General features: G+C 53.3%; 1 protein-coding gene across 3 annotated transcripts in view; it reads left to right on the top strand.

Annotated features, from left to right (window-relative positions):
* Nucleotides 1–2,524: 2,524 nt before the first annotated feature.
* Nucleotides 2,525–25,803, top strand: part of PPL (periplakin) — a 50,479-nt gene continuing 27,200 nt past the window's right edge. For 2 of the 3 annotated variants that reach the window (XM_080678184.1, XM_080678183.1), the window contains exon 1: nt 2,525–2,655. In XM_080678184.1, coding sequence (XP_080534310.1) covers nt 2,594–2,655 — 62 coding nt within the window. In that variant the 5' untranslated portion in view covers nt 2,525–2,593. The remainder of the gene's footprint in view (nt 2,656–25,803) is intronic. The other variant, XM_080678185.1, reaches the window with a different exon arrangement.

The raw sequence follows: 25,803 nt of genomic DNA, 5'->3' as shown, positions 1-25,803 counted from the left end.
TGTTCCTTGTGATTAAGCCCCTATCCCAGTGGTCGGCAAACTCATTAGTCAACAGAGCCGCAGTTTGCCGACCACTGGGTTAGAGTGTCATCTCCAACACCAAGGTTTCGGGTTCGATCCCAGGTCAGGGCACATACAACAACCAATCAATGAATGTGTAAATAAGTGGAACAACAAAAATTGATGTTTCTCTCTCTCTCTCCTCCGTCCTCTCTCTCTAAAATCTATATATATAAAAGCCTAAGTGACTGAACGACCAAATGACCGGTTGCTATGACACACACTGACCACCAGGCGGGGAGACAACCAACGCAGGAGCTGCCCCCTGGTGGTCAGTGCGCTCCCACAGCGGGAGTGCCGCTCAGCGAGCTTATGAGTAGCTGTGGCAGGCCGAGCAGGCCGGGATGAGTGGAGCAGCACAGACTCCTCCCCAGCCGCCTGCTGCTTTGCGCACTACTACATCCCTCCAGGGGTGTCAGACTGCTGGTTTCATGGGGATCAGGCTGAAATCGGCAGACCGACATCCCCTGAAGGGTCCTTGATTTCGAGAGGCGCAGGCCAGGCTGAGGGACCCATGCACCGGGCCTCTAGTCAAGAAATAACATAAAATAAAAAGAGTAAGATTTCCTAGAGCAGGCGTCCTCAAACTATGGCCCGTGGGCCACATGCGGCCTGCTGAAGACATCTATCCGGCCCGCCGGGTGCCGCTGCCTGTCCTGCTTAGCAGCCGACTCGTCCCGGGCCCGCAGTGAGCATAGGAATTTGTTCATAGTTTTTTTTTTAAACTATAGTCCGGCCCTCCAATGGTCTGAGGGACAGTGAACTGGCCCCCTGTTTAAAAAGTTTGAGGACCCCTGTCCTAGAGTCTCTGTAACACTGAAAGCTCAGTCCTTTGGTGGCAGAAACAAGAGAAGGCCCAAAGGACACTAAGTTTTCAAAAGCTGCTGGGTCTGAGGCAGGGTAAGCCCTTGGGAATCCACTTTCCCATCAACCTCCTTATCTATATATATAAAGCCTAAGCAACCGATGGACGTGATGCGCACTGACCACCAGCAGGCAGACGCTCAACGCAGGAGCTGCCCCTTAGTGGTCAGTGCACTCCCACAGCCAACCTCCGGTGGCCCCTCTCCCCCCCCCAACTGGCCAGCCCAATGACCTCGATCAGGGTCGCCAAACTCCTGTGGCCCCTCCCCCTGGCCAGCTGGCCCCATGGCCCTGATTGGCTGACCAACCTCCCTCTACCCCAATAGCCCCAATCGCTGTCCAGGTCGAGGGACCCTACTTGTGCACGAATTTGTGCACCGGGCTTCTAGTTTTATCAATAAAAAAACAGGTGGGGAGCCTGGCTAGCCTGGTTCAGTGCTTGAGCGTTGACCTATGATCCAGGAGGTCATGGTTCGAGTCTGGTCAGGGCGTATGACTGGGTTGTGGGCTTGATCCCCAGTGTGGGGCATGTGGTAGGTCCTGAACCCTCCCAGCTGTCCGTCTCCTTTGGGTTCACCGCTGGACTGGGTTCACTATCTGTCCAGCTGCCACCTGTAGTGCGCAGTGTAACTGGGCACATGCTGGCAGCATTGTGCAATGTGGCTATTCTGAACCAGAACCCAGCAGCGTTTATGACCCTCTATGAAGTAGTCTGTCCTGCCAGGGCCTGGAGTTATCAAGTTTCAAAGGATTTTTTGTCCGCCAGAGATGGCACAGTGATAATGATGGCAGAGCTTCCTGCGCACTCAGGCCAAGCGCTGTGCTAAGTGCTTTGTGTGAATTATCTACACGAATCTCTTCAAAACCCGCTGGGATGGGGTGGTTATCACTGTTCAACATACGAGGAAACTGGGGCTGGGAGGGCTAGGAAGCTTCGCGGAGGAGTCAGCTGACCATTTGTGGCTGCAGGATCTGAACACCAGTGGCGCACTCCAGATCCCCTTTTTCTCAATTTCCACCGACACTGCTACCACCTGCGTGTAACTCACTAGCTATCCAGGGCCCAGGGCCCAGACTGGTCTTCGCCACACCTGTCTGGAGGACCCACCTAGGTGTTAGCCAACAAGAGAGGCAACAGAGAGCCAGGTGAAGGCCCTCAGCCAGGGGACACGCCAGGCCCGGGAGTGAGGGGTGGGGCTGAGGATGTTTAGGAAAGTGGTCTGAGCGCCCCCGCCCGCCTGCTCAGCGTGGGGTGTGTGTGTGTGTGTGTGTGTGTGTGTGTGTGTGTGCGCGCGTGTGTGTGTGTGTATCCGGAAAAGACCCCGTGTCCCCACCCCCAGCCCAGGCCGGGGGGGCCCCACTCCCTCCCGCCAGGCCCAGGGCGCGCGCCCGACGCCTCGGGAAGTCCCGCCCGTCCGATGGCCCCTCCTTCGGGAAGGTAAGCACCACCTTCCCGGGAGCGGCCGGGAGAGCCCTGGGTCTGCGGGCGCCCCGCCCCTCGCGAGTAGTGACCCGGCTCCCCAGTAGCGCCTCACTCGGGCTCCCGAGCTGTCGCCCGTTCACCTGCGCCCGCTGCCGCCCCTCGGTGCGCGCTGGGTCCCCCCGCCGCCCAGTACCCAGGCCCGCGCCGTCACCCGCTGCCCGTCCGCCCGCGCACCCCAGCGCCACCATGCATTCGCTCTTCAAGAAGAGAAACAAAGGCAAATACAGCCCCAAGGTGCAGACCCGGAGGTGAGGAGGCGTCCGCACACCGCTCCCACACGCCCTCGCGAAGCCGCGCGCTGTGGGGCGGGGGGCTGAGGTCTGCAGGGAGCTCAGGAAGCACTGTCCTGGGAGGCCCGGAGGGCGGGGACTGAGCCCGGAGTGCGCGACACTCTGGAACGTGTGGCCCGCCGGCCACCCTAGAGCTGGGAATTCCGGCGGCGATAGGGATGGGATGGGCGTCCTCGGGAAAACACTGTATCTGGCACCAGAGAGTTCTAGGAGCCCAGAGAACACTGACTTAGCGCCTAGAGGGCGGGAGCTGAGCTGGAGGTGTAGGCGACCTCCGTCTCCCAGGGTCGCCCTGGCGCCGGGAAGCACCGCCCGGGTGGGGAGTGGTGTGTCCAGAGACGCTACACCCAAGGTCGGGTGGAGGGGACCTAGGAAACACGTCTAGGGGCGCACGGGGGCGGGTAAATTGAGCTAGGGTGTGGGAGGGGGCGTTCCCCTCCCTTGGAGAGCGCGCAGGTGCTCCTGGCGTTGGGAAGCCTAGAGGTGGGGTGCCACCCTGCGCTCGGTGGGTGTGGGGTCGATTGGGTTGGGGGGCACAGGCTGAAACACCTCCTGTTTCTGCTCCCCGGCGGCAGCCGAGCTGGGGTCTGCGCTGCGGCTGGGCGGTGTCCGGACCTCTTTCTGGCCGCGCCCTCCCCCCACAGCCCCGAAACTGGCGGCGTCCCTGAGCCGGGGTTCCCAGGGCAGGTTGCGAAGGGAATGACATGTCTTGATGTGTTTGCGTTGAGACGGCAGCCCACGTCCGTTTTGATAAGCCTAATGTATTCACTTAATAACCGGTTTAAGGGAGCCTCGTGGAGATGCTGAGATTGAGGGAGGGGGCGGGACTTCGGTCTGCCTAGTCCCCGCTGAAGGGAAAATGGGGGTGGGGCTCCCATTTAGGGGAGAGCACTTTACTAAATTTCTCCCTACAAGGGGCTCCAGGCAGGTGGGGCACTCAGAATTGCACAGCCCACCTGCCTGGGTATCCTCCCCAAGGTGCACTCACCGTGAGCCCGGCACCCCTCCTTGACCCTGAGCTGCTCCTAACTCCCTCCCAGGCCCCAGATGAAGGCAAGAAAACGCTGGCCAGGGCCCCCACCCTGCCCCTGTGGTCCAGCCCAGGCAGACCTGTTTGACAAGTGTTGTGGGGCCCGGGTGCTGGCGCAGAGCGTGTGGGCACAGCCCTTTCAGAAACTGCACTGCCCAGTGATCCCACCCGCCCCCACCTCTCCGTTGGGCTGTTTCAAGCTCAGAGGCATTTCTTTCCCTCCCCTCCAAGGCTCCCCCAACCAGGCCCCCTTGGTCTTTCACAATCCCAGAGATGGGGCAGGGCCCTGCACACTGTTCCTCTGTGCCTGAGTCCAGCTGGCTCTCCAACTCAGCTGGGGTCCTGTCCAGTCCCTGAGCTGTTCTCTCGAACATTGCACAATTGCATGCTCTGTGCCAGCCACAGAGGACTGTGCTGTTCTCCCTCCATCAAGACTCAGGCCCCTCCAGTCCCTCATCCCAGGAGATGGGCCAGGCCTCGCCCTGCATCCAGTCCCCCAAGGCCTGGGCTTAGACCTAACAAAAGGTTATAATAAATCCAGACAAACTGAGAGGGACATGGCTTTTCCGGCAGACGTAGGAAGAAAGGATTCCCATCCTTTATAGCTATGGGGACTCGGAGGGCCTGGGGTGGCAAGGACACTGGTGCTGCCCCTCTCCAGACTCCTAGCCCAAGGCAGCCACCCTCTACCCTTGGCTGATGACCTGATTGATCTGAGATCTGAGCTTTGAGGTGTCTTTCTCCAGAAAGCCTTCTTGGTTCTCTCCCCAGGAGGGAGTGAAAGACTTCCTTTGAGCTCCCATGGCCTTGCACAGTCACAGCCCTGAGGAGGGGCCAGGTGCTTCTCCAAGTGGTCTCACCAGCCGGGTGCGCCCCTTGCCCTTTCCTCTCCATGGGGTCAAGTTCATGGACTGGATTATGGGGTGGGGGACAGCCTCTTGCCCCATTCTCTCAACAAGAATCTTTGGGCATTAACCAGAGCTTAAGCCTGTACTTGTAGCTCTAAGATGTGGTTATAGGTCATGGGGCACAGGTCCCCAAGTTATTCTTTCACCCTAAGTTTCTGGGGGTCTTCTCCATTGCCAGTGAGATTCAGTATGGTATGGTGGGTGGGAGCTTTGGCCCTGGGCAGAATACCTCGCTTCTGATTGTGGCTTTACCACTTCTGCTGTGGGCAAGTGAGGGAACCTCTCTGAGCCTCAAATTTCTCATCCGCAAAGCAGGAATGGCGCCAATATCTCCTACATGGGGTTCCTGCAAGGAGCAAATGTGACAACAAAGAGAATGCTTCTAGCACATCAGAGGTGCCCAGACAGTGGGTCAGCATCACCGCCCCAGCTGAGGGGACCCAGGAGCCAGGGGTTGTGACCTTCACACCCAGGCAGTCACAGCTTTGAGCTGCACAAGTGTGAACTAACGAATAGAGTGCCTCCACGGAGAAAAACGCGGCACCTCCCTGTTTGTCAGCCTTTCAGCAGCTGAAACTGGGGAGGGCTGGGACAGGGTGTGAACAGCTCTGCTGCTCCTAGTCACCCTGATTCCTAATGACAGGTGTGGGAGCTGATGTTCACACCTGAGCTAATGACAGGGTCAGGGCTGACGGTGCAGGTCACCAAGGACTGGGAGGGTTAGGAGGTGATATGCTCTCATCTTCCTGCTCTGTGCCTGAGTTCAGCCCTGAACAGCCCTTACTTCCTGGCTGTACAATCTGGGGCGAGCTGCTTGGCCTCTCTGTGCCCCTGTGTTCTCACCTACACAATGGGCACAAGCAGAGTGCCTTCCTGGTGATATGGCTAGCCTGAGAATCAAATGAAATAATTTAGGAAAGAGTTAAGAATTATAGGAGGCCTCAATCCATGGCAGCTATAATGAGCATAATTATTGAACAAATGCACTTACTGTGTGCCTGAACTGGTCAGGATATGCCCTGCACAGCTCCAGGGATGCCATTCCTGGGGTGAGGCTTGGGGGGATGTGAAGGAAACATTCACAATCTCCCTGCACTTGATTGATGGAGCTATGCTAATTACAAGTATGGTTACAGGACTGGGTTTCAGTGGGAGGGGAGGGGGCAAGCAAGAGCTGTTGTCCCCAGCAGGACATAGAACTGGACAGATGTTTTAGCCTAGTGGCTCTAGTGCTCCCTAACTGGTCTGAAGTGAGCACTGTTAGAGTAGAGATCTCAGAGATCACAGAGGACTTCCTGGGGAAGGAGTCTAACCTTTCGTGGGGAGGCGTGGAGGGGTGAAGATCCAGCTCTAAAGTTAGACTGAATTCTGCCTGTTTGATTTTGGCAAAGAAATTTGACCTTGCTGAGCCTTCGTTTTCCCATCTGTAAAATGGGACTGACTAATCTTGCTCTTCCACCCAGACCTGGGTCACAGCAAGCACCCTGCAGCCTGGGCTGGTCTCCTGACATCACAGGTTGCTGCGAGAATGGCTCAGTCCTAATGGGGGGAACCTGTGTGGGAGGTGTAGGCTGGTGAAAGGGACATGTAACTTCCCAGAAGCCGGCTGGGGTATCCTGAGCCTCTTGGTGGTTAAGAGCACAGAATTTGATGGCCAGGTATGAGTTCAAGACCCTCCTGAGCTGTGTGAGCTTGGACAGGACACTTAACATCTCCGAGTCTTAGTTTTCTCATCTGTGAAATGGGAGTGATGATAGCAACCCTTTAGCTGGTGAAGTCAAATGTGCATGATAGACCCCGCCCCAGGCCTGGCTCAGTGAATGCTCAGTAAACCATAGCAGCCAATGTTAGTAATCACACACGGCTGTTAAGGTAAGGATTGGGCTAAGCCACAGTTGACCAGGCAGCTGGTCTCCTTCCAACTGTGGAGGCTGCAGCCTGGGTGGGGCATGGGGTCAGCTGACTCCCAAACATTCATGTGGACCCTCACACCCCCCTTAAGCAGACACATGGAGAGACACACATGCACACACTTATTAGGGACAGCTGGAAAGGCTGAATGATTTGACAGGGAGTCTTTCCCTGTCAGTAAAGCCTGCCTCCAGCCGTATGGGTGATTGGATTGCAGTGATTTGACCAGCCATCTCTCAAGCACCTACTGTGTGCCTGGTATGGCCATGGATGTTATAGCATCCCATTCTAACACTGTGCCTGCCATTAGTGGTGGTATCCTATTTCACAGAGGGTAACACTGAGGCCAAGAGTAAAGGCACTCACCTTGGGTTCACAGCTCACAATAGCTGATGCTGGGGACTCAGGAGCCCCTGAGTAAGGAAACTAGGTCTCTCCACCAGAACCTGGGGCTGGTGGCAGCTGACCAGGCACTGCCCTGGGCCAGTCATTTGGCTTTTGTATTCGCTGACTCCGCCCAGCCATCTTTTCCTTCTCTCATCTCTCTGGCTTTGCCCTCACTTGCCTAGTCCTTCTCTTGGCAGAGGGAATGAGACCTGATACATTAGATTAAGAACAGAACCAGCTGAACCTATAAGGATGGCCGCTACTGGTGGCATTTCACGCATTGTCGGGGCAATTATCTGGAGACAGGGAGTTTTGGGGGAGAGGCTTAGCTCAATTCATATCACCGAGGCCACTCCCTGAGGAGGGGGAGGGGCATCAGGAGGGTCCTGAGGGGTTTGGGGAGAGCATTTCCATGGTTCCTTGTCAAGGGAGGAGGATCCAGGATTCCCATCTTGCCACTGGCACCTGCATCCTCCCGACCTGCCTGCCCCGGCCTGTCCCAGAGATAGAGCTGGAAGAGGGAAATCGCCTCTGGGCTTTGTTCTCTCTGCTTTTGGTTGGTGTTCTGTGTGACAGCCTCCTGGGCCTGGGGAGGGAGGCCCCTGGTGCTGCTCTCTGTCTCTAGGCAGCCTGGAGCTGCCTGCAGCCTGGGCCTGACCTTTCCCCCACTTCTCCCTGCCTCCAGAGGTAGCAGCCCAGGCTGGGCCACCAGTCCCTCTTGCCTGGACACTGTAGTAGCCTTTTCACACTTCCTGCTTCCATCCCAGCACCCTGTCCCTCCTCCTCCGGCACCCAGGGAGCTCTTTGTAAGACGCAAGTCTTATCCTGTCTCCCTGTAGCTCTCACCCCTGCCCCAGGCTTCCCTTTGCTCTCAGGCCCTGGGAGCTGCCCTGCACAGCATGAATGCGGACCATTCACCCTCACCTTTCCACACTGCGTCCAGCCACTGGGCCTTTGCCTTCACTGTCCCTCTGCCTGGGATGCTCTTCCCACCCATCTTCAATTCCTTGCTTGTCTTCCTCTTCCATGGTTCTTCGCTGTTCCTCAGGAAAGCCCTGCCTAACCTCTGTGCTGGGGCAGACTCACCTTCTCTATTGTCTCACCATCTCCTGTGTGACTCTCATCTCAGCAGCCATTAAACTGTGTGGTAGCCAAATGGGGATTAATGTGTGTCTTCCCAGAGACTGGCTGGTGCAGTCCATGTGTTGAGTGAATGAATGAGGGTGAGCTAAGATTCTCTCCCCACCTCTAAAACATCTCACAGGAACAAACACACTGGTTCGTGTACACACACACACACACACACACACACACACACACACACACCAAGAAGATGGGGCTGGGTTTTATCTGTAGACAGAAATTTGAGGGCCAGAGCAGAGTGCCCACTGCCCCCTGCCTCCATCCAGTCACCTCTGTGAGTTTAGCAAACAGATGGCAGCAACAATACAGGGTGGGAAGTTAAACAGTGGAGGCAAAGGGGCCCTGAGCCAGCCCGGAGGAGGGGACATCTCGGGAGAGAAAGCACTGAGGACGAAACTGCTAGGTGTATCCACCTGCCTAAACCTGCAATGATAGCGTGTTGCAAAGTTAAAGCAAGGTGGTGGAGGGTGCAAGGAGTATGTTGTGTACATTTTTTAAAAAATATATTTTTATTGATTTCAGAGAGGAAGCAAGAGAGATAAAAACATCAATGATGAGAGAGAATCATTGATCGGCTGCCTCCTGCACAACCCGCCACCCCCCTGGGGATAGAGCCTGCAACCCAGGGATGTGTCCTTGACTGGAATTGAACCCCGGACCCTTCAGTCTGCAGGCCGACACTCTGTCCACTGAGCCAAACAAGCCAGGGCTATTGTGTACATTTTAAAAAAACATACATGCAACACAGTTCTATACAATATTTCAAGATGCAGACATAGATATGTATTGCAAATGTAAAACAGGCTTAGGAAGAAAGCAGCAGCTCCAAAATGAACACCACCCTCAAAGAGGGGCCTAAGGGATCGTGAACAATAAACAACATTTTATTTCTTTTTAAGCAAAACCTGAAGCAAATCTGGAACATCAGCTAAATTGTGGTAGGATTCTTTTCAGGACTTTCTGCATGTTCGAGTTAGGTCATGGGTTTTCAAGTTTTTTCAAGTGAGGGGTGGGACGGTCAAGGAGAGCTGGCAGAGGACACGGCATGGGTGAGAGCCGGGGGGGAGCCCAGCGTCCTGCAGCTCAGCGTCCAGTAAATAGGAAGAGAAAGGATCTGGGGGAGGAGAGGGAAGGGACCTCCGGATGGTAAGGTGCCCACACATGGGGAGCAAGAATGGAGGTCAAGCAGGGAGGTTCTGGATGGGGCCTCCGGGGATGGGGAGGTGAATTTGGAAAGGTGTGAACATACAAGAGTCTCTGAGGTTGAGTCCTAGCTTGGGACAACTGTCCTAACTTATAATTATTGTCTTTCTTAGACAATACTACACTCATCTCTCTTTTCCAGGCGAGGCTCAGAGTCCCAGTATTCTGCCCAAGGACTCTCAGCTGCACTGACCTGGGCATTCTGAGCTGGGAGCAGGCAAGCCAGTTGGCAGGGGCCACAGCTGGCCGCTGGTCCATCCTTTCCTGGACGGAGGGATTTTGTCAGGTCTTGTGAGATAAATGCACACAGTGCAGTGGCTGGCAGCTCTTCCCGCTGCCTGCTGACCCTGGAAGGCTGCAGAGCTGCAGGAAACAGTCGTGTGCAGAATTCTTTGTTGTCCCAGATGCCTAGGCTCAGATTTCAGACTCATACCTTTTAAGGTTTTCTCCATCCAGGGCAGGGGGACTTTGGTTCCAATTCAAGGTTGAGGAAGGATTCTGAGTCTGTGCCTCCAAGAGCAGAGAGGGCTCCAGTCCTGTTGCTCTGGAAAAAGAGTGTGACTCTTTCCAACTATGAGATGGGCAACTAACTCCCTGTGTTACTGAGGGGGAAGCTGAGGCCGATGGGCAGGGATGGGGGGCAAGGTGGGCAGAGTAGGAAAAACCTGGGTTTGGGAGCCAAGAACCCACCTTCCAGGTCCAGCTGTGTCACTTGTCAGCTGTGCCATGGCCATATTCCTGCCCCTCTCTGGGCTTTGTTCTTTTTTTTCTTTTTTTTTAATCCTCATCTGAAGATATGTGTGTTTTTTTAAATATATATATTTATTGATTTCAGAGAGGAATAGAGAGAAACATCAATGATGAGAGAGAATCATTGATTGGCTGCTTTCTGCACGCCCCTACCGGGGATCAAGCCCACAACCTGGGCATGTGCCCTTGACGGGGAATCGAACCCGGGACCCTTCAGTCCAAAGGCCAACTCTCTATCCACTGAGCCAAACCGGCCAGGGCTGAAGATATATTTTTCTTAATTTTAGAGAGAGGAAAGGAGAGAGAGAAACATCAATAAGTTGCCTCCTATACACACCCCAACAGGGGCTCAAACCCACGAGCTAGGTATGTGCCCTGACTGGGAATCAAACCCGCAAACTTTTGGTGTACAGGATGACGCCCCGACCAGCTGAGCCACTGGACAGGGCTGGGCTTTGTTCTTCATCACTGGAGTACACGCTTCATGAAGGCAGGGACTTTGCATGCTGTGTGGTTGCTCTCAAACCCCAGAATAGTGCCTAGCACATGGTAGCTGCTCAGTAAACAGTGGTGGAAGGTCTGTTTTGAATTGGGGAATTGGTGGCATGTGGGATTGTGGAGAGGACTGGCAATGATGTGTGTAAAGCATCAAGCACATAGTAGATGCTTAATAAATGGAGACCTGTACTTCTTACCCAGTGGTCTTAAATCAGGAATGCTGTCCTAACACATCCGGGGGTGCCAAGATCAGCTCGAGCTCTGTTTAAACCTTGCAAAAATCTTCAAGACATGCCCTGGTGTTACAAAAAGAATTTCTGTGTGTGTCCAAAACATATGCCTGACACAGCAGAGGTGGTGAGGCCTTCTCTACGCAGAAGCAGACTAGGCCATGAAGCAGCCATAGTTACTACATCAACAACCCTCTCAATCTTACTTCCCCAGGACTAATAGCTGGGTGTGGAGAAATTTACTGCCTAATTACCTTAGAAGTTTCTGGTAAGGAGAGTATCAGTCAATTGACCAATCAATCTGGTGTTTATTGGCTACTTCCTGTGTCCTGCTTTCTCACAAGATTTCCTTCCTGTAGAGATCGAGGATTCTTCCTCAGTCTGCTCCCTCTAGTCCTGTAACACATTGCTGTGGGTTGTTTTCTCATTCCCACCCTGGTTGCACATTAGAATCATGTGAGGAGCTATAAAAAGCAATGGTCAGGCCCTGCTGAAGACCAACTGAGTCAGAATCTCTAAGGTCACACCCAGACTTCAGTCTTTTAAAAAACAATTGAGCCCTAACTGGTTTGGCTCAGTGGATAGAGCGTCGGCCTGCAGACTGCAGGGTCCCAGGTTCGATCCCGGTCAAGGGCATGTACCTTGGTTGCAGGCACATCCCCAGTAGGTGGTGTGCAGGAGGCAGCTGATCGATGTTTCTCTCGCATCGATGTTTCTAACTCTCTATCCCTCTCCCTTCCTCTCTGTAAAAAATCAATAAAATATTTTTTAAAAATTGATTTCAGAGAGGAAGGAAGAGGTAGAGGAGGTAGAAGCATCAATAATGAGAGAAAATGATTGATCTGCTGCCTCCTGCACACCCCACACTGGGGATCGAGCCCAAAACCCAGGCATATGCCCTGACTGGGAATTGAACTGTGACCTGTGGGTTCACAGGTCGATGCTCAGCCACTGAGCCACACCAGACGGGCAAGATTTCAGTCTTTTGATGTGCAGCCAGAGGTGTGAACCACATATTTACATTCATTGCCTTGCTTCATCTTGTATTAGAGTTATGTACACACCTTGCTTTCTCCTTTCAGTAGCAGTTTCCCAGTCTGTCTCACTCTATTCTTGTATTCTCAATCATCCCCTATCATTTTGTTTCAGGTATCTATATATATAAAAGCCTAAGCGACCAAACAACTGAATGACCGAATGGTTGGTTGACTGGTCACTATGACATGCATTGACCACCAGGGGGCAGATGCTCAGCGCAGGAGCAGCCCCCTGATGGTCAGTGCACTCCCACAGCGGGAGTGCTGCTCAGCTGACCAACGGATGCCAGACACTGGGCTCATGGCTGGCAAGCACAGCTGAAGCGGTGCAAACCTCTCCCACCTCCGTGGCCAAGCTGAGGGACCCCACAGGTGCACGAATGTGTGCACCGGGTCTATAGTATGTCTTATAAAATGGCCTAGAGCTGGCTTTTGTTTTCTATATTCTCATCTGAGAGTCTTCATCTTTTAACTGGCAAGTTTAACTCATTTACGTTCATCGTAATCACTGATGTGTTTGGAACTACTCCTGCCATATTGATTTGTATTCCTTCTTATTATGTTTTCTTTGTGTTCTTTTCCTGTATTTTAGTGGATTGAGTTATATTTTCACAATTAAAATTAGGATATAAGGCCTGAATGGACAGAACAAATGAAAATACCCTGACCCAGGGGTTCTGAATCTTTGTAATTATACTTATTGAGGTGCTTTCTTAATCCTACCTAGGAGCTATAAACCTTTGGACAATAAGGACTTCCTCATTTTTTAGGGAGCCCTTCGGTAGCCCTTAATTCCAGGCCTTGCCTGCACATGGGACTCAATAAATAGGTGTTAAATTGAGCATTTTATAGCATGTCTTCAACAGCTCCTGTCTGCAGGGGCTTGGTAATGCAGATGGGCCTGTCGCAGGGCCCGTCCCAGGGCCTGTAAGAAGGGCAGAGGATGAGAGAGTTGGCGGGTGAGGGTGAAAATTTATTCAGCAATAATTGAGTATTTAAAAATATTGTCTATGTAGAAAACCAGCTGGGGTGGCAGCAGCCACCAACTTAGAAACGAACTCTGTGGCCCCAGGCAAGTTGCCGCTCCTTCCTGGGCTCAGAGTCTTCATCTGCAGTGGGAGCAATAATAGTACCAAAGGGTTGTTATGAGGATCAAAGCGTGAACCTGTGTCAAGCACCAGGTAGGGTGTGGCCTGGGGAGGTGTTCCTTTCGTGCTGTCTGCCCTCCTCCCCCGCCAAAAGGCCTGCTTGGAGGGACAGGCTGAGAGCCCCCCATGGTGTCTTCTTAGGAAAGTGACTCATCTCTTAAGGTTATCCAACCACTGGTATTAATTGTACTGATGAAGATGTCAACAAGATGGGAATCACTGTGTCTCCCCTGGGTGGCGAACACCTTGCTGCATCGTCCTATCTCCTGTCTCCCCGAAGTCTCTCTCTTTGTTTGTGGCTCTATATCGATGTTCCGTGTTCTGAGGAGGTGAATCTGGAGCTTGTAAAAATTCTGGCACCATTACTTCCCAGCTGTGTGACTTTGGGCAAGTTTCTTAACCCCTCCGAGCCTCAATTATCTTTATCTGGAAAATGGGGGACAAGAGTTGTTGACTGCTATAAAATGTCTGCTCAATTCAACACCTATTTATTGAGCCCCAAGGCTTTGAATTAAGGGCTACAGAAGGGCCCCCCAAAATGAATAAGTCCTATTGTCCAGAAGTTATAGGCAGAATTAAGAAAGCGCCTCAGTGACTATAAGGATGCCTACCTCCTAGGGCTGTAATTTCAATGGGTAGTGCATGAAAGGGCTGAGCAGGCCATAGGCACCTAGTAGGTGCTCTTATTGTTTAGTTATTGGTATTCACCAGTCATTTCCTGAGTGCCTACTGTACGGACCTTTGTGTCAGGGACAGGACAATGCCCAGGAGTGACAAGCCTTCGCTCTCTCAGCCAGGTAGTGTTTAAAGAAGGTGGAGACTGGGGCCACCCAGCACCCTAGGTGAGCTTCCCACCAGTTCTGGAGGTTTCTAGGGAGGCACTCAGGCCTTGGCTGGCCCTGGGGGCAGGCAAGACCCACCCAGAATAGGGTGACAGCAGCAGGAGGCCAGGACCCTTCTATGGCTCTGGGAGGAGCAAGCTTGGTTCCCGGGAGAGGTGTGCACCCCTTTACATTCCAGACATTCCATGGCGGGTGCCTCCTGCTCCTGCCTGCTCCTGCGCACACCCACTGAGGCACAATTAACCTGGAAAGGGAGGAGCTGGAGACGTGTTCACCGCCTGGAACATGGGGCCTGACTCAGGCCTGGAAGTCGAGGTGGCTTTGGCCAGGGAGGGAGAGCTGTCCCCACGAGACATGCTCTTTCCCCTCCAGTTGTCACCTCTGCACACGGAAAGCTGAGTTGTGACCGATGGGGTACAGAACATACTGGGCAGGAAGGAACAGCTGGAGGGGGCACAGGGTGTAACCTGTCCCTGGAGCGGCGGTTCAGGAAAGGGGCCATTCTCCCAGCTGGAGGAGGGATGGCTGGGCAGCAAGCCAGGTGCCCTGGTTCTGCCCATGGCCTGTGGGTAAGGATGCTGTAGCTCTGGGGGCCTGGAAAAGGGTGTTGGGCTGCGTTCTGCATGCCCAGGCATACCACACCCAGGCACCATGCTCTGTTGGGCAAAGTAGGAACCTTGCATTGTTTTGAAGCGGGCAGCCAGGGATCCATAGATAAGACCTGGCCCTGGGCAGGTGTCTGGCCAGCCTGTGTAGGTCTGGTGGGAGAGTGGCAGGGAGCAAAAGGAATGGCTATTTATTATGCATCTCTAGGTACCAGGCACTGAGTGAGGCAGATAGATGCTCCGAGCATCCGACAGCCTCTTTAGGGCAAAACAAATAGTTGCTAGGGGTTAAAGCAAAGTGGTCCAGACGCCTCAGAATTATCCGAGCCGTGTCCTCCTGTCAGTAACCACTAGCCACATGAGATGTGCTTAGAACACAGTAGATGTGCCGCATATGGAAACTACATGCCAGGCTTCGAAGACATAGTGTGAAAAGAGGAGTCTAAAATCTCTCATTAATAGTGTCCTATTGGCTACCTGTCAACATAATATTTAGATATGTTAGGTTGAATGAAATATCTTTAAAAAAAGGTAAGTGTACCTGTTTCTTTTGACTTTTTTCATGTGGCTACTGGAAAGCTAAACTACAAATGTGGCACATTCAGTTCTTTTGGACAGTGGTGGCCTTGAACTCAAAGTGACATAGTAACCCCCCAATATGTTTCCTGTTTGCTACTTGGCCAGCTGATGCCATAATCCCATTGTATGGATGAGGAAATGAAGGCCAATAAAATAATACGCATTGCTACTCCAAACACCGGCAGAAGTTCATTTGACTGTTGCTGGGACAAAGTCTGTATTGGACACTGTGGACATGGCAGAGAACAAAATAGACAAAAGCCCCAGCAACTAGCCTTTGTGATGTAACAGCCACATCCTCGGTGCTTTACAAGGATCATCTCCTTGAATTATCTCAACCCTCTTGGGTGGGATCAATTCTTATTCCCAGTTCACAGATGAGAAAACTGAGGCACAGAGAGGCTAAGGAACCTGCTCGAGCCCACACCCAGGTTGGAGTGACACCACAGTCTGCATTCTTTCTCCATGCCAGCTGACTCAGCCCTCCTCCCTGCAGGCAGGATAGAGAGAACAGGCCAGTTGGTTCAGCGAGAGAGGAAGGCAGCCAGCAAGGGGGGCTCTGCTGTGGATTGGAGGGTTGGCCATTCATGGTGTCCTTGGAGGGCCTGGGTCTCTCCTGGGGGCAGGGGACTGGAAAGCAGGTACTTCTGGGAGCCATAGGGTCCAGGGAGGAGGTGGAAAGACCAAGTGGAACAACTGGGCTTGTGGTCAGGAGACTGAGTCTCAGCCGGGGTGGTCCTGGAGGTGACCCATGAACAGAGACCTACAGAGGGCATGGCAAGTGCAAAGGCCTTGAAGCAGGAAAGAGCCCCACACACTTGGGAAGTGAGGCCAGGCGCAGGGATGAGGGCTGGGGGCAAGAGCGGCTGGTTCTCGGGGCCTTGGGGGCCTGGGCAGGAGGGTAAGCTCTATTCTGAGAGCACTGGGGAGCACTGGCTAGTCTGAAGCCGGATAGGTGTGTGCTTGGTTGTATTGTTGAAAGATCTCTCTGACAAATGTGCTGAAGTTGGCTCCGGGAGGCAAGAGTCAGGGTGCAGGGAGGTGGTTGGGGTGGCCGTTGCACTGGTCCAGCTGAGCGGCGGCGACCTTGATGAGGTGGAAGCCATGGGGCAGAGGGAGGACAGAAGCACTGAGAGCTGTTACCAGGTGGAGCCAGTGGAGGAAGAGATGGGGATCAGGGCGGTTGTTGGGGTTCTGCTTGAACAACTGGGTAGACGGGCCTTCCCCACCCTCCCTTCTGTGGTTCCCTCCTGCAGAGGGGAGTGTTCCCAGAGCAGCAGAAACCCCATCATGGAAACACCCTGTACCCCTCTAATCTCCGAACCTGTAGAGGCGATCCTTAGCCCAAACTCAAGATGGGTCAACCAGGCCAGGCCTGGCATCTGCATCCTCCCAGCAGCCTCATTACCCGCATTCGTGCACCAGCCTCTCCCTGCAGAGCTTGGAGGAGGCATTTCCAAATATTGAGGTTCCTTGTGAATTCTCCATGCCCGGGTGAGACAACATCCATGAGACAGAACCAGAGCGTGTCTGCGCTTGCATGCACATCAGTATGAATGGCGTGGGTAGCCTGGGGTCTTTAGCTCCTCATTGCCAGTGGGTTCTGACGTTGGCCTCCGCTGCTGGCTTTTATCAGCTCCTTAAAAGGAGCCCAAATCTTTGGACTATGACCTCTGGTGGCAGCAGAGAGCCTGGGCTCCCCCCCCCAAGGTAGCACTTTATTCTCTCAATTAACCCCCACCCCAGCTCTGTGGTGTGCGTACTGCCATGACCCCCATTGACAAATAGGGAAACTGAGGTTCAGAGAGGCTAAGTAATTTACAGCTTAGAAGGACTGAGCCAGGATGTAAATCCAGGATATCGGCCTTCACCCCCAGGTTGTAACTACCTATAGCTGTACTGCAGGAAAGGGTGGGGGCATCGCACGGAACCAAGGCAAGAGGCGACTAACGGGTCCTTCGAGACACCTGGGTTCTCTTTATTTGCTCATGTGAAGCATCCACAGTGACCTCGGGTGCCACCTCTGTCCCCATATTCTTTTTTTTTTTTTTTTAATATATTTTTATTGGTTTCAGAGAGGAAGGGAGAAGGAGAGATAGAAACATCAATGATGAGAGAGAATCATTGATTGGCTACCTCCTGCACGCCCCCAACTGGGGATGGAGCCCACAGCCCGGGCATGTGCCCCTGACCGGAATCGAATCCAGGACTCTTCAGTCCTCAGGCCGACACTCTATCCACTGAGCCAAACCAGCTAGGGCCCCATATACTTGATGGCTCAATGACCAGACCATGGGCCATCCTGGGCCACAGCGGATGTCACATGGCCCGGGTTCTAATCCCAGCTCCCCACTTTGACCTCTTCGGCTGTGAGTGGCCACCTGTAAAGCAGGTCGGACTGTGGTTATTGAATTTCTAACTCCCAGGGACAGAGCCGGGGTACCTGATGCCTGTGAGGCTCCCAGGCCCTCTCCCCACAGCCCCAGTGCTCTGAGTACATCCAGGGACACAAAGAGGTGCCTGTTCTGGGCTGATGCCTGTGGGCTCAGGCCCAAAAACCTTGTTTGTGCCTGAGTGTGTCCTCAGACCCAGCCCTGGCCAGCCTGCACCCTGTTTCTCCCTTCTTATGCCTGAAGTCTTATATGCAGACCAGGCCTAATAAACAGGGGTGCTTGTCATACCTGGGACAAGACCTGGGCCTGGACTCACACCACATTCCGGCTTCCTCCGCCTGGGAGAAGTGAACCAGGGCTGAGTCTCTGGAGAAACGGCCCCAATCTGCCCTGTGAGGACCTCGCCTGGCTTGTGAACCCGCCTGCAGCCCTGACCACAGCCTGGGCTGGGCTGAGGGGGCCATTTCTGGCGACAACTGAGTTCTGGGTCCCATCAGTGGGGCGTCTCAGGCCACAGCACCCACTTCCTCCCTGCCTGTCCACAGGGGGGCATCCCAGGTGCCTCATCACCCAGAAGCATCTTCTCCTATAGCGGTTTTCTGGAAAATCCAGAAATCTAGAAGGAGCCTTTTTAAAAACACAAAAAACTAAAACTAAAATATAAACTTTTTTCCTAACCCCCCAGTTTCCCCTAGTGTCCATTTTCTGTCCCAGGATCCCATGTCCCATTTAGTTGTCATGTCTCTTTGGTTGCCTCCTGTCTGACAGTTCCCTAGTCTTGTCTTTTGTGACCTGGACATTTCAGAGATGTGTTTTGTAGATCTGTCCTCAGTTTGGGTTTGTCTGCTGGCTACTGGCAATGAGATGGAGGCTGTGTGTGACTGTGCAATGAGATGGAGGCTGTATGTGAAGGTGGCGATGAGATGGAGGCTGTGTGTGACTGTGTAATGAGATGGAGGCTGTATGTGAAGGTGGCAATGAGATGGAGGCTGTGTGTGACTGTGCAATGAGATGGAAGCTGTGTGTGAAGGTGGCGATGAGAAGGAGGCTGTGTGTGACTGTGCAATGAGATGGAGGTTGTATGTGAAGGTGGCAATGAGATGGAGGCTGTGTGTGACTGTGCAATGAGATGGAAGCTGTGTGTGAAGGTGGCGATGAGAAGGAGGCTGTGTGTGACTGTGCAATGAGATGGAGGCTGTGTGTGAAGGTGGCAATGAGATGGAGGCTGTGTGTGACTGTGCAATGAGATGGAGGCTGTGTGTGACTGTGCAATGAGATGGAAGCTGTGTGTGTGCAATGAGATGGAGGCTGTGTGTGACTGTGCAATGAGATGGAAGCTGTGTGTGTGCAATGAGATGGAGGCTGTGTGTGACGGTGGCAATGAGATGGAGGCTGTGTGTGACGGTGGCAATGAGATGGAGGCTGTGTGTGAAGGTGGCAATGAGATGGAGGCTGTGTGTGACGGTGGCAATGAGATGGAGGCTGTGTGTGACGGTGGCAATGAGATGGAGGCTGTGTGTGACGGTGGCAATGAGATGGAGGCTGTGTGTGACTGTGCAATGAGATGGAGGCTGTGTGTGACTGTGCAATGAGATGGAGGCTGTGTGTGAAGGTGGCAATGAGATGGAGGCTGTGTGTGACGGTGGCAATGAGATGGAGGCTGTGTGTGACTGTGCAATGAGATGGAGGCTGTATGTGACTGTGCAATGAGATGGAGGCTGTGTGTGACTGTGCAATGAGATGGAGGCTGTGTGTGACGGTGGCAATGAGATGGAGGCTGTGTGTGACGGTGGCAATGAGATGGAGGCTGTGTGTGAAGGTGGCAATGAGATGGAGGCTGTGTGTGACGGTGGCAATGAGATGGAGGCTGTGTGTGACGGTGGCAATGAGATGGAGGCTGTGTGTGACGGTGGCAATGAGATGGAGGCTGTGTGTGACGGTGGCAATGAGATGGAGGCTGTGTGTGACTGTGCAATGAGATGGAGGCTGTGTGTGACTGTGCAATGAGATGGAGGCTGTGTGTGAAGGTGGCAATGAGATGGAGGCTGTGTGTGATGGTGGCGATGAGATGGAGGCTGTGTGTGAAGGTGGCAATGAGATGGAGGCTGTGTGTGATGGTGGCGATGAGATGGAGGCTGTGTGTGAAGGTGGCAATGCGATGGAAGCTGTGTGTGACTGGGAAGGATTCCGCAGATGTGATCCTGTGTCCCCTCAGTGCCGGGTGTCAGGAGTCCCACCCTGGTGATGCATCGTCTCCCTGGTGATGTTAACCTTGCTGTCTTCACTGTGAAGTTACCGTTTTCCAGAAAGAAGCAAGTGGGGATCCCCAGGAGAGGAACAGGCTCCCTGGGGAAGAACTCCATGCACAGTTCAGGGAGCAATGTAATGTGCCAGGCGAATTGCAGGCCTTCATTTGGCACCTGTGTACCAGCCACTGTTTAGGTGCTGGTGAAACAGCAGTGACACCCCACTTGTGAGTTTGAATCCAAATCTGCTTTGGCACCCCTAGACGCTGCTCTGAACCTCCAGCTTGATCCTTGAACCCCAAAGTGATCTTTGAAACCCAATTCTCATGTTTCCAGAAGTGACCCTAACCCTCCTCACGCACCTCACTTAACTAGGTGGGATGTACCACCCCCATTTTACAGATGAAAATGAAACTGAGGCTCAGAAATATCAACAGCCCCTCCAAGGTTACACCCATGGTTGGCACGGTCAGGATTTGAACCTGTCTGGTTCCAGATACCAACTGCCCTCTGTGTGACCTTGGGCAGGTGCCTTCGCTTGTGAGGGCCTCAGTTTGCTCATCTGTGTAATGAGCGGGTGGGGCTGGATGACTTCCGAGGCAGCTTCCAGTGCCCACGGCCACTGCCCGCAGCTCTGGCGTCCATGTAAAACTTCTCAGTGGAGGGAGGGCTAGGCATGCCCTCTCCCAGCATGCCACTCAGATCCGATTCCCGTCCCTTGCCAGGTGGGTGGAGGTGCCAGGTGAGTGTGTGGGTGGCACAGGACTGGGACAAGATACTGGCTGTATCTTGGCCTCCATTAGCCCAGCTGATGGCCTCCAGGGTGCCACGTCTGGCTGCCCCTTGTGGCTTATTAACGAGATGAAAAGCTGGACCTGCCCAGCCAGTTCCCAGCCCTCCTGGGATCTGCACCCTTCCCTGTGGGCTCCCCAACCAGCTGCATTCCTGCACTCCTGGCACGGGGCTGGAGCTCTTATGTGGACACGTTGGCTCCTGTGGCCACTGGGTGGCAGGAGGAATGAGGACCCTTTGGGGCCTCTCATTCAGGACCCTAAACCCAAAGGGTGAAGATGTTGGAACCATGCCCCGGAGGCCTGGATTCTCATCTCAGCTTTACCCTGCTTTCTGGCAGTGGGTCTGTGGCCAAGTGACCTAATCACTCTGCACCTCAGTTTTCCTAAATGGGAGAACAGTGCTACCTCGGGGGGAAAGGGGGAAGGGTAGGGTTAAATGAGTTCTTCTATATGTGACTTGCTTAGCACCAGCCAGGTACATGGTCAACCCTCTGTTGAGTGTTAACTAGCATCCTCCAGGCCGCTGGGTGTAACCTGTGCAATGAGATGGAGGCTCCTGCTTCCGTGCAAAGCAGGATAAAGGACTGACTCCAGAGGCCGAGGGAAGAAGAAAATAAAACCCTACCACTTACAAGTGGCACTTACACAGCCTTACTGAAATATAAGTCATATACCATACAATTCACTCATTTAAAATATGCAATTCACTGGGTTTTAGTGTATTCAGCAAATTATACAATCACCACCACAATCACTTTTAGAACATTTTCATCACCTCAGAAAGAAACCCTCCCCCTTAGCAGCCACTCCCATCTCCTTGGCCCCTGCCAACCACTCACCCATTTTTTTGCTTCTGTGAATTTGCCTGGCCTGGCTATTTCAGATAAATGGGATCACACAATATGTGACGCCTGGCATGATGGTTCCAGGGTTTCTCAGTGTTGTAGCATGTTTCGGACTTCACTCCATTTCTGGCTGAATTGTATTCCCTGTGTGGCTAGACCACACTGCGTCATTCATCCGTTGATGACTACTTGGTTGCTGCCACTTTTTTGGCTGTTGTAAATAGTGCTCTGTGATCTGTGAACATCTGTGTACAAGCTTTCCTGTGGACCTATGTCTTCATTTATCTTGGGTAGATAGAATTGCTGGGTCATATGGCAACTTTATATTTCACTTTTTGAGGAACTTCCATACTGTTTTCTAAAGTAGCTGCACCACTTTGTAGCCCCACCAGCAGCGTGTGAGGGTTCTGATTTCTGCATATCCTTGTCAACAATTGTTATTGTCTGTCTTTTTTTATTATTTCCATCCTAGTGGGTGAGAAGTGGTATCCCATTGTGGTCTGGGGCACTTGGCGTTTTGTTGTTAGTCCTTACCCGAGAATATTTTTTCCATTCATTTTTAGAGAGAGTGGAAAGGAGGGAGGTGGGGGAAGAGAAGGAGGAGGGAGGGAGAGAGAAACATCGATGTGAGAGAGACACATCAATTGGTTGCCTCCTGCACATGTCCCAACCAGGGCTGGGGATCGAGCCTACAACCCAGATACATGCCCTTGACCAGGAATCAAACCCACAACCCTGCGGTGCCCAGGCCAACGCTCTGCCCACTGAGCACACGAGCCAGGGCTGGGGCACTTGGCATTTTAAGTTAGTATGTTAAGTGCCTATTGTGTGCGGGAGCCCTTACAGGATAGTCACATGGGTTTGCTAATGTCCTGCACAAGGGACTTGCCTGGGTTGGAATTCTAGCTGACATTTAATTATTGTGTGACTTTGGGAAAGTTACTGAACCTCTCTGGTCCTCAGTTTCCACATCTGTAGAGTGGGGGTGATAAATAATGATTTTCCACTGGGCCAACACCTACCTCATAGGGTTGTAATGAAGATTAAAGAAGTGGGTGGAAGCCTGGCGTGTAGAAAGTAAATATGAGCTCCTATTAGAATGCTGTTGGTGGTTGTTGCTATATATGTTGGCTCATGTGATTTTTCCCATGAGTAGCTATTAGCCTACTTTTGATCATGTGGCTCTAGAGCAGCAGTTGCCAACCTTTCGGACCTCACGGACCATCAGTGGTCTGCGGACCACCGGTTGGCGACGGCTGCTCTACAGCAAGACTTCCCTAGGAGAGAATCCTGGCTCCACATTCACAAGCTGTGTGACCCTGGGCAAGTGCCTCGACATCTCTGAACCTTGGTTTCCTCATCTGTAAAGGGGCATACAAACCTCCCCAGGGAATTAGGGTGTGGGTACTGTTGGGGTAGTGTCTTCGAACCTGTCTGATGTCTGTAAGTGTCAAATTACCATGATGCCTGTGTGGTTACCCTAGTCCACAGATGGAGAAACTGAGGCATGTTAGGGTAAGATGGTCCAAACAATAAACAGCCCAACAGGACTTGGAGCCCATGCCTTTGTGGCCCAAAGCTCCCACTGAACCCTCCTTTGCTCTCCAGTAGGAGCCCAGGTCCCTGGGGCTGGCTGTCTCCATCCCCCTCTCTGCCCCATGTCCCCTTCCAGTTGGGCTTTAACTAGAATAATGGGCAGCCAGGGTGGGTCCAGAAGGTGCTTTCCTCACACTTGCCCCAACGATTGAAGGGGCTGGATTGGGAACTGGCCCCACACCCAGAGGTGCAGCTGGGCTGGGCCCGAGAGAGATGAAGGCCCCACCTAACCCACACTGCAGGTTCCTGATGGTGGCCAACACCGTCATGGGTTAAATATTTGGGTTGAAACTCCCCACGGTCTCAACAGGCCAGGCTAAGGATCAGTGGCTAGGGTGGGGCTGAGGGACCAGGAAGTGCTCACATTCCCTAGGTGGTCTGCCCAGTCAGGGGGTGGGAGCAATAGGGGTTGGCCCATGACCCAGTGCCCCAGCCCTTATCCCTCCTTACCCAGATCCTCCATCCACAGTCTCCTCTACTGAGCCTTCCCGGCCACTCCACTGAATACCAGCTTTCTCTCTTGCAGGACTTCTCAGAGCCTTTACTGAGTCATAAACTTATGGAGGGGTTGGTTTTTTCCTAACTGCCTTGGCTGGCAAAGGCTTCATTCTGAGAGTGACTTAGAAGCCTGGGATTCCTGGGACCCCACTTTGGGAAAGGCTGCCTCCTTGGTTGACTTTGCAGAGGTGTGGCCTGGGTCTTGTCGTTCTCCCTGCCCTTCTCTCCCCACCCCCGCCCCCCCCCCCCCCCCCCCACCGCCCCAGCAGGCCTTCAGGCAAGGTTTGGGACATGGATAGACTTCTGTTTGCTGCACCCATTTCTGCCTCCCGACTTCTCCCCATACCAGCAGTTCCTGCAGTGTTGGACCTCAAACTCAAGAGGGATAGGGTCCCCTGGGGACCCTGTAGAAACAACAGCAACAATAATACAGCTTCCTGGGCCCAGCTCTGGAGATCTGGGTTCAGAAAGTCTGGGTTATGCCTGAGAATCTGAGGTTTTCATGCCATAGCAGATGGCTCCCAGGCCTTGATGTGAGAAATTACACTCTGAAAGCTGTCAGCCCCCTTGGCTTGAGGGTTAAGAGCTCTGCCCTGGCCCAACCCAAGAGACACTCCCAGGACCTGTCTCTTTCATGGCCTCTCCTCATGGGAGCCCTCTGCCCATGAACCCACGTCTTCCTCGTCCTTTAGAACCCAGCTACCACCACCTCCTCCAGGAAGCCCTCCCTGACCACCCCTCCCCACCCAGCCTGTTAGGAGGCCCCTCTTGGCCTCCCCAGCTGCCATGCCTGCCTCATTCTTGTGACTGTTTCTGTAAATGCTGATTTCCTTCTTGTCTAAGGGGTGAATTCTCACAGGGCGAGGCTGTGTCTGTGTGCAGTGTGGGCCTGCTGTGCTAATGAGTGCAGGTGGAATGAAACTTCTGGCTGCTTGGCTGCTCAGGCCCCACCGTGGCGTTGGTACAGAAGGGTTTTTTATGGAGATTGGGGTATGTGGAGTCAGTATAAAAGGGTTTTTTATGGAGATTGGGGTATGTGGAGTTAATATAAAAGGGTGTTTTATGGAGATTGGGGGACTGAGCACTAATCTTGACCATCTGGCTGGCTGGCGACATTGGCCCAGTTGCTTTTCCTTTCTAGTCTGTTTCTTCCTTTGTTTAAAGAAAACAACAGCAAAGGTGGGGCTGAAAAATGGCCAGTAAAGCTCTTTAACAACAACAATCACAAACCTTTGTGAGACTTGCTAGAGGTGCAGCTCTTTGCCTGTACAACCTCACTCCCATTCACAACACCCTACCGTGAAAGGTGCAGGTATTTCATCTGACGCGGAAGCAGAGGCACAGAGCGGTACTGCAGCTTGGTCAAGCCACATAGCCAGAGCCCACGTTTGATTCCAGGGCTAAGGTCTTCACGACCTCAGTAGTGTTTGCCAGAGTGGTATGTGATGAGATTTCGGGGTTCCTGTAATGGGAGAGAGCACAGAAACATGGCTCAGGAAAGCTGTTCTGATTTCAGAGCAGTTCTGAGAACTCCCAAGAGAAAGTCTCTGCTTGGTGCTAACACAGCTCTGGCTTGGCTGTGATACATGCCAACCTCTGCTGTGCAGTAAGAGGGCAGGACTTGGTCTTGTGCAGGCCACCACGCTGCCAGCTAGAACCTCATGCTGCCATTGTACTAGTATTTCCACGGAATTCGTTTTGGTGGTTACTTCCATTATGGCAAGGGTTTCTGGTTTTCTGTGTACAGGGGGGAGCTCAAGTTCACCTTTTAAGTAAATTTATTTAAATACTAGTGGCCAGGTGCACGAAATTTGTGCACATTAAAAGGGGTTTAATTAGAGGAAATAATTTAATATTGCTACTTGCCCTATCTCTATAATAGAAGTGTCAGAGATGAAAGAAAATTAGTAAAATGTATATGAAAACCTTCCTCCTGTCAGAGTCTGGGGCGCACCACGGGACTCAGAGTCAAGTCCTCACGCACCCACATGCACCTTAAAATTGCATGAGACCCAGACCCGGCCGGCCCCCTGCCATTGGGCTAGATCCAGACCCGGCCAGTCCCACCCTTGTCAAGCCCCGCTGGGCAGGGGGCATAGCCTCAGGTCCCCTGGCCTGGTGCCAGGCCGGGGGGCGTGCCTTGAGGTCCCCTGTCAAGCCCCGCTGGATGGGGGGCATGGCCTGAGGTCCCCATCAAGCCCTGCCAGGCAGGGGGGCACAGCCTCAGGTCCCCCGGCCCAGCACCAGGAGGGGGGCGCAGCCTCAGGTCCCCCATCAAGCCCCACTGGCGGGGGGGCGCATCCTCAGGTCCCCCGTCAAGTCCCGCTCGGCGGGGGGTGCAGCCTGAGTTCCCCTGACCCAGCACTGGGGGTGCACCTTGAGGTCCCCTGTCAAGCCCCACCTGGTGGGGGGCGTGGCCTGAGGTCCCCGGTCTGGCGCTGGGGCGGGGGGAGCAGTCTGAGG

This window comes from Plecotus auritus, assembly GCF_963455305.1.
Source record: "Plecotus auritus genome assembly, chromosome: 7".
NCBI classification, from domain to species: Eukaryota; Metazoa; Chordata; class Mammalia; order Chiroptera; family Vespertilionidae; genus Plecotus; species Plecotus auritus.
Note: the sequence above shows the minus strand (reverse complement) of the source record. Positions and strands in the feature narration are given on the sequence as shown.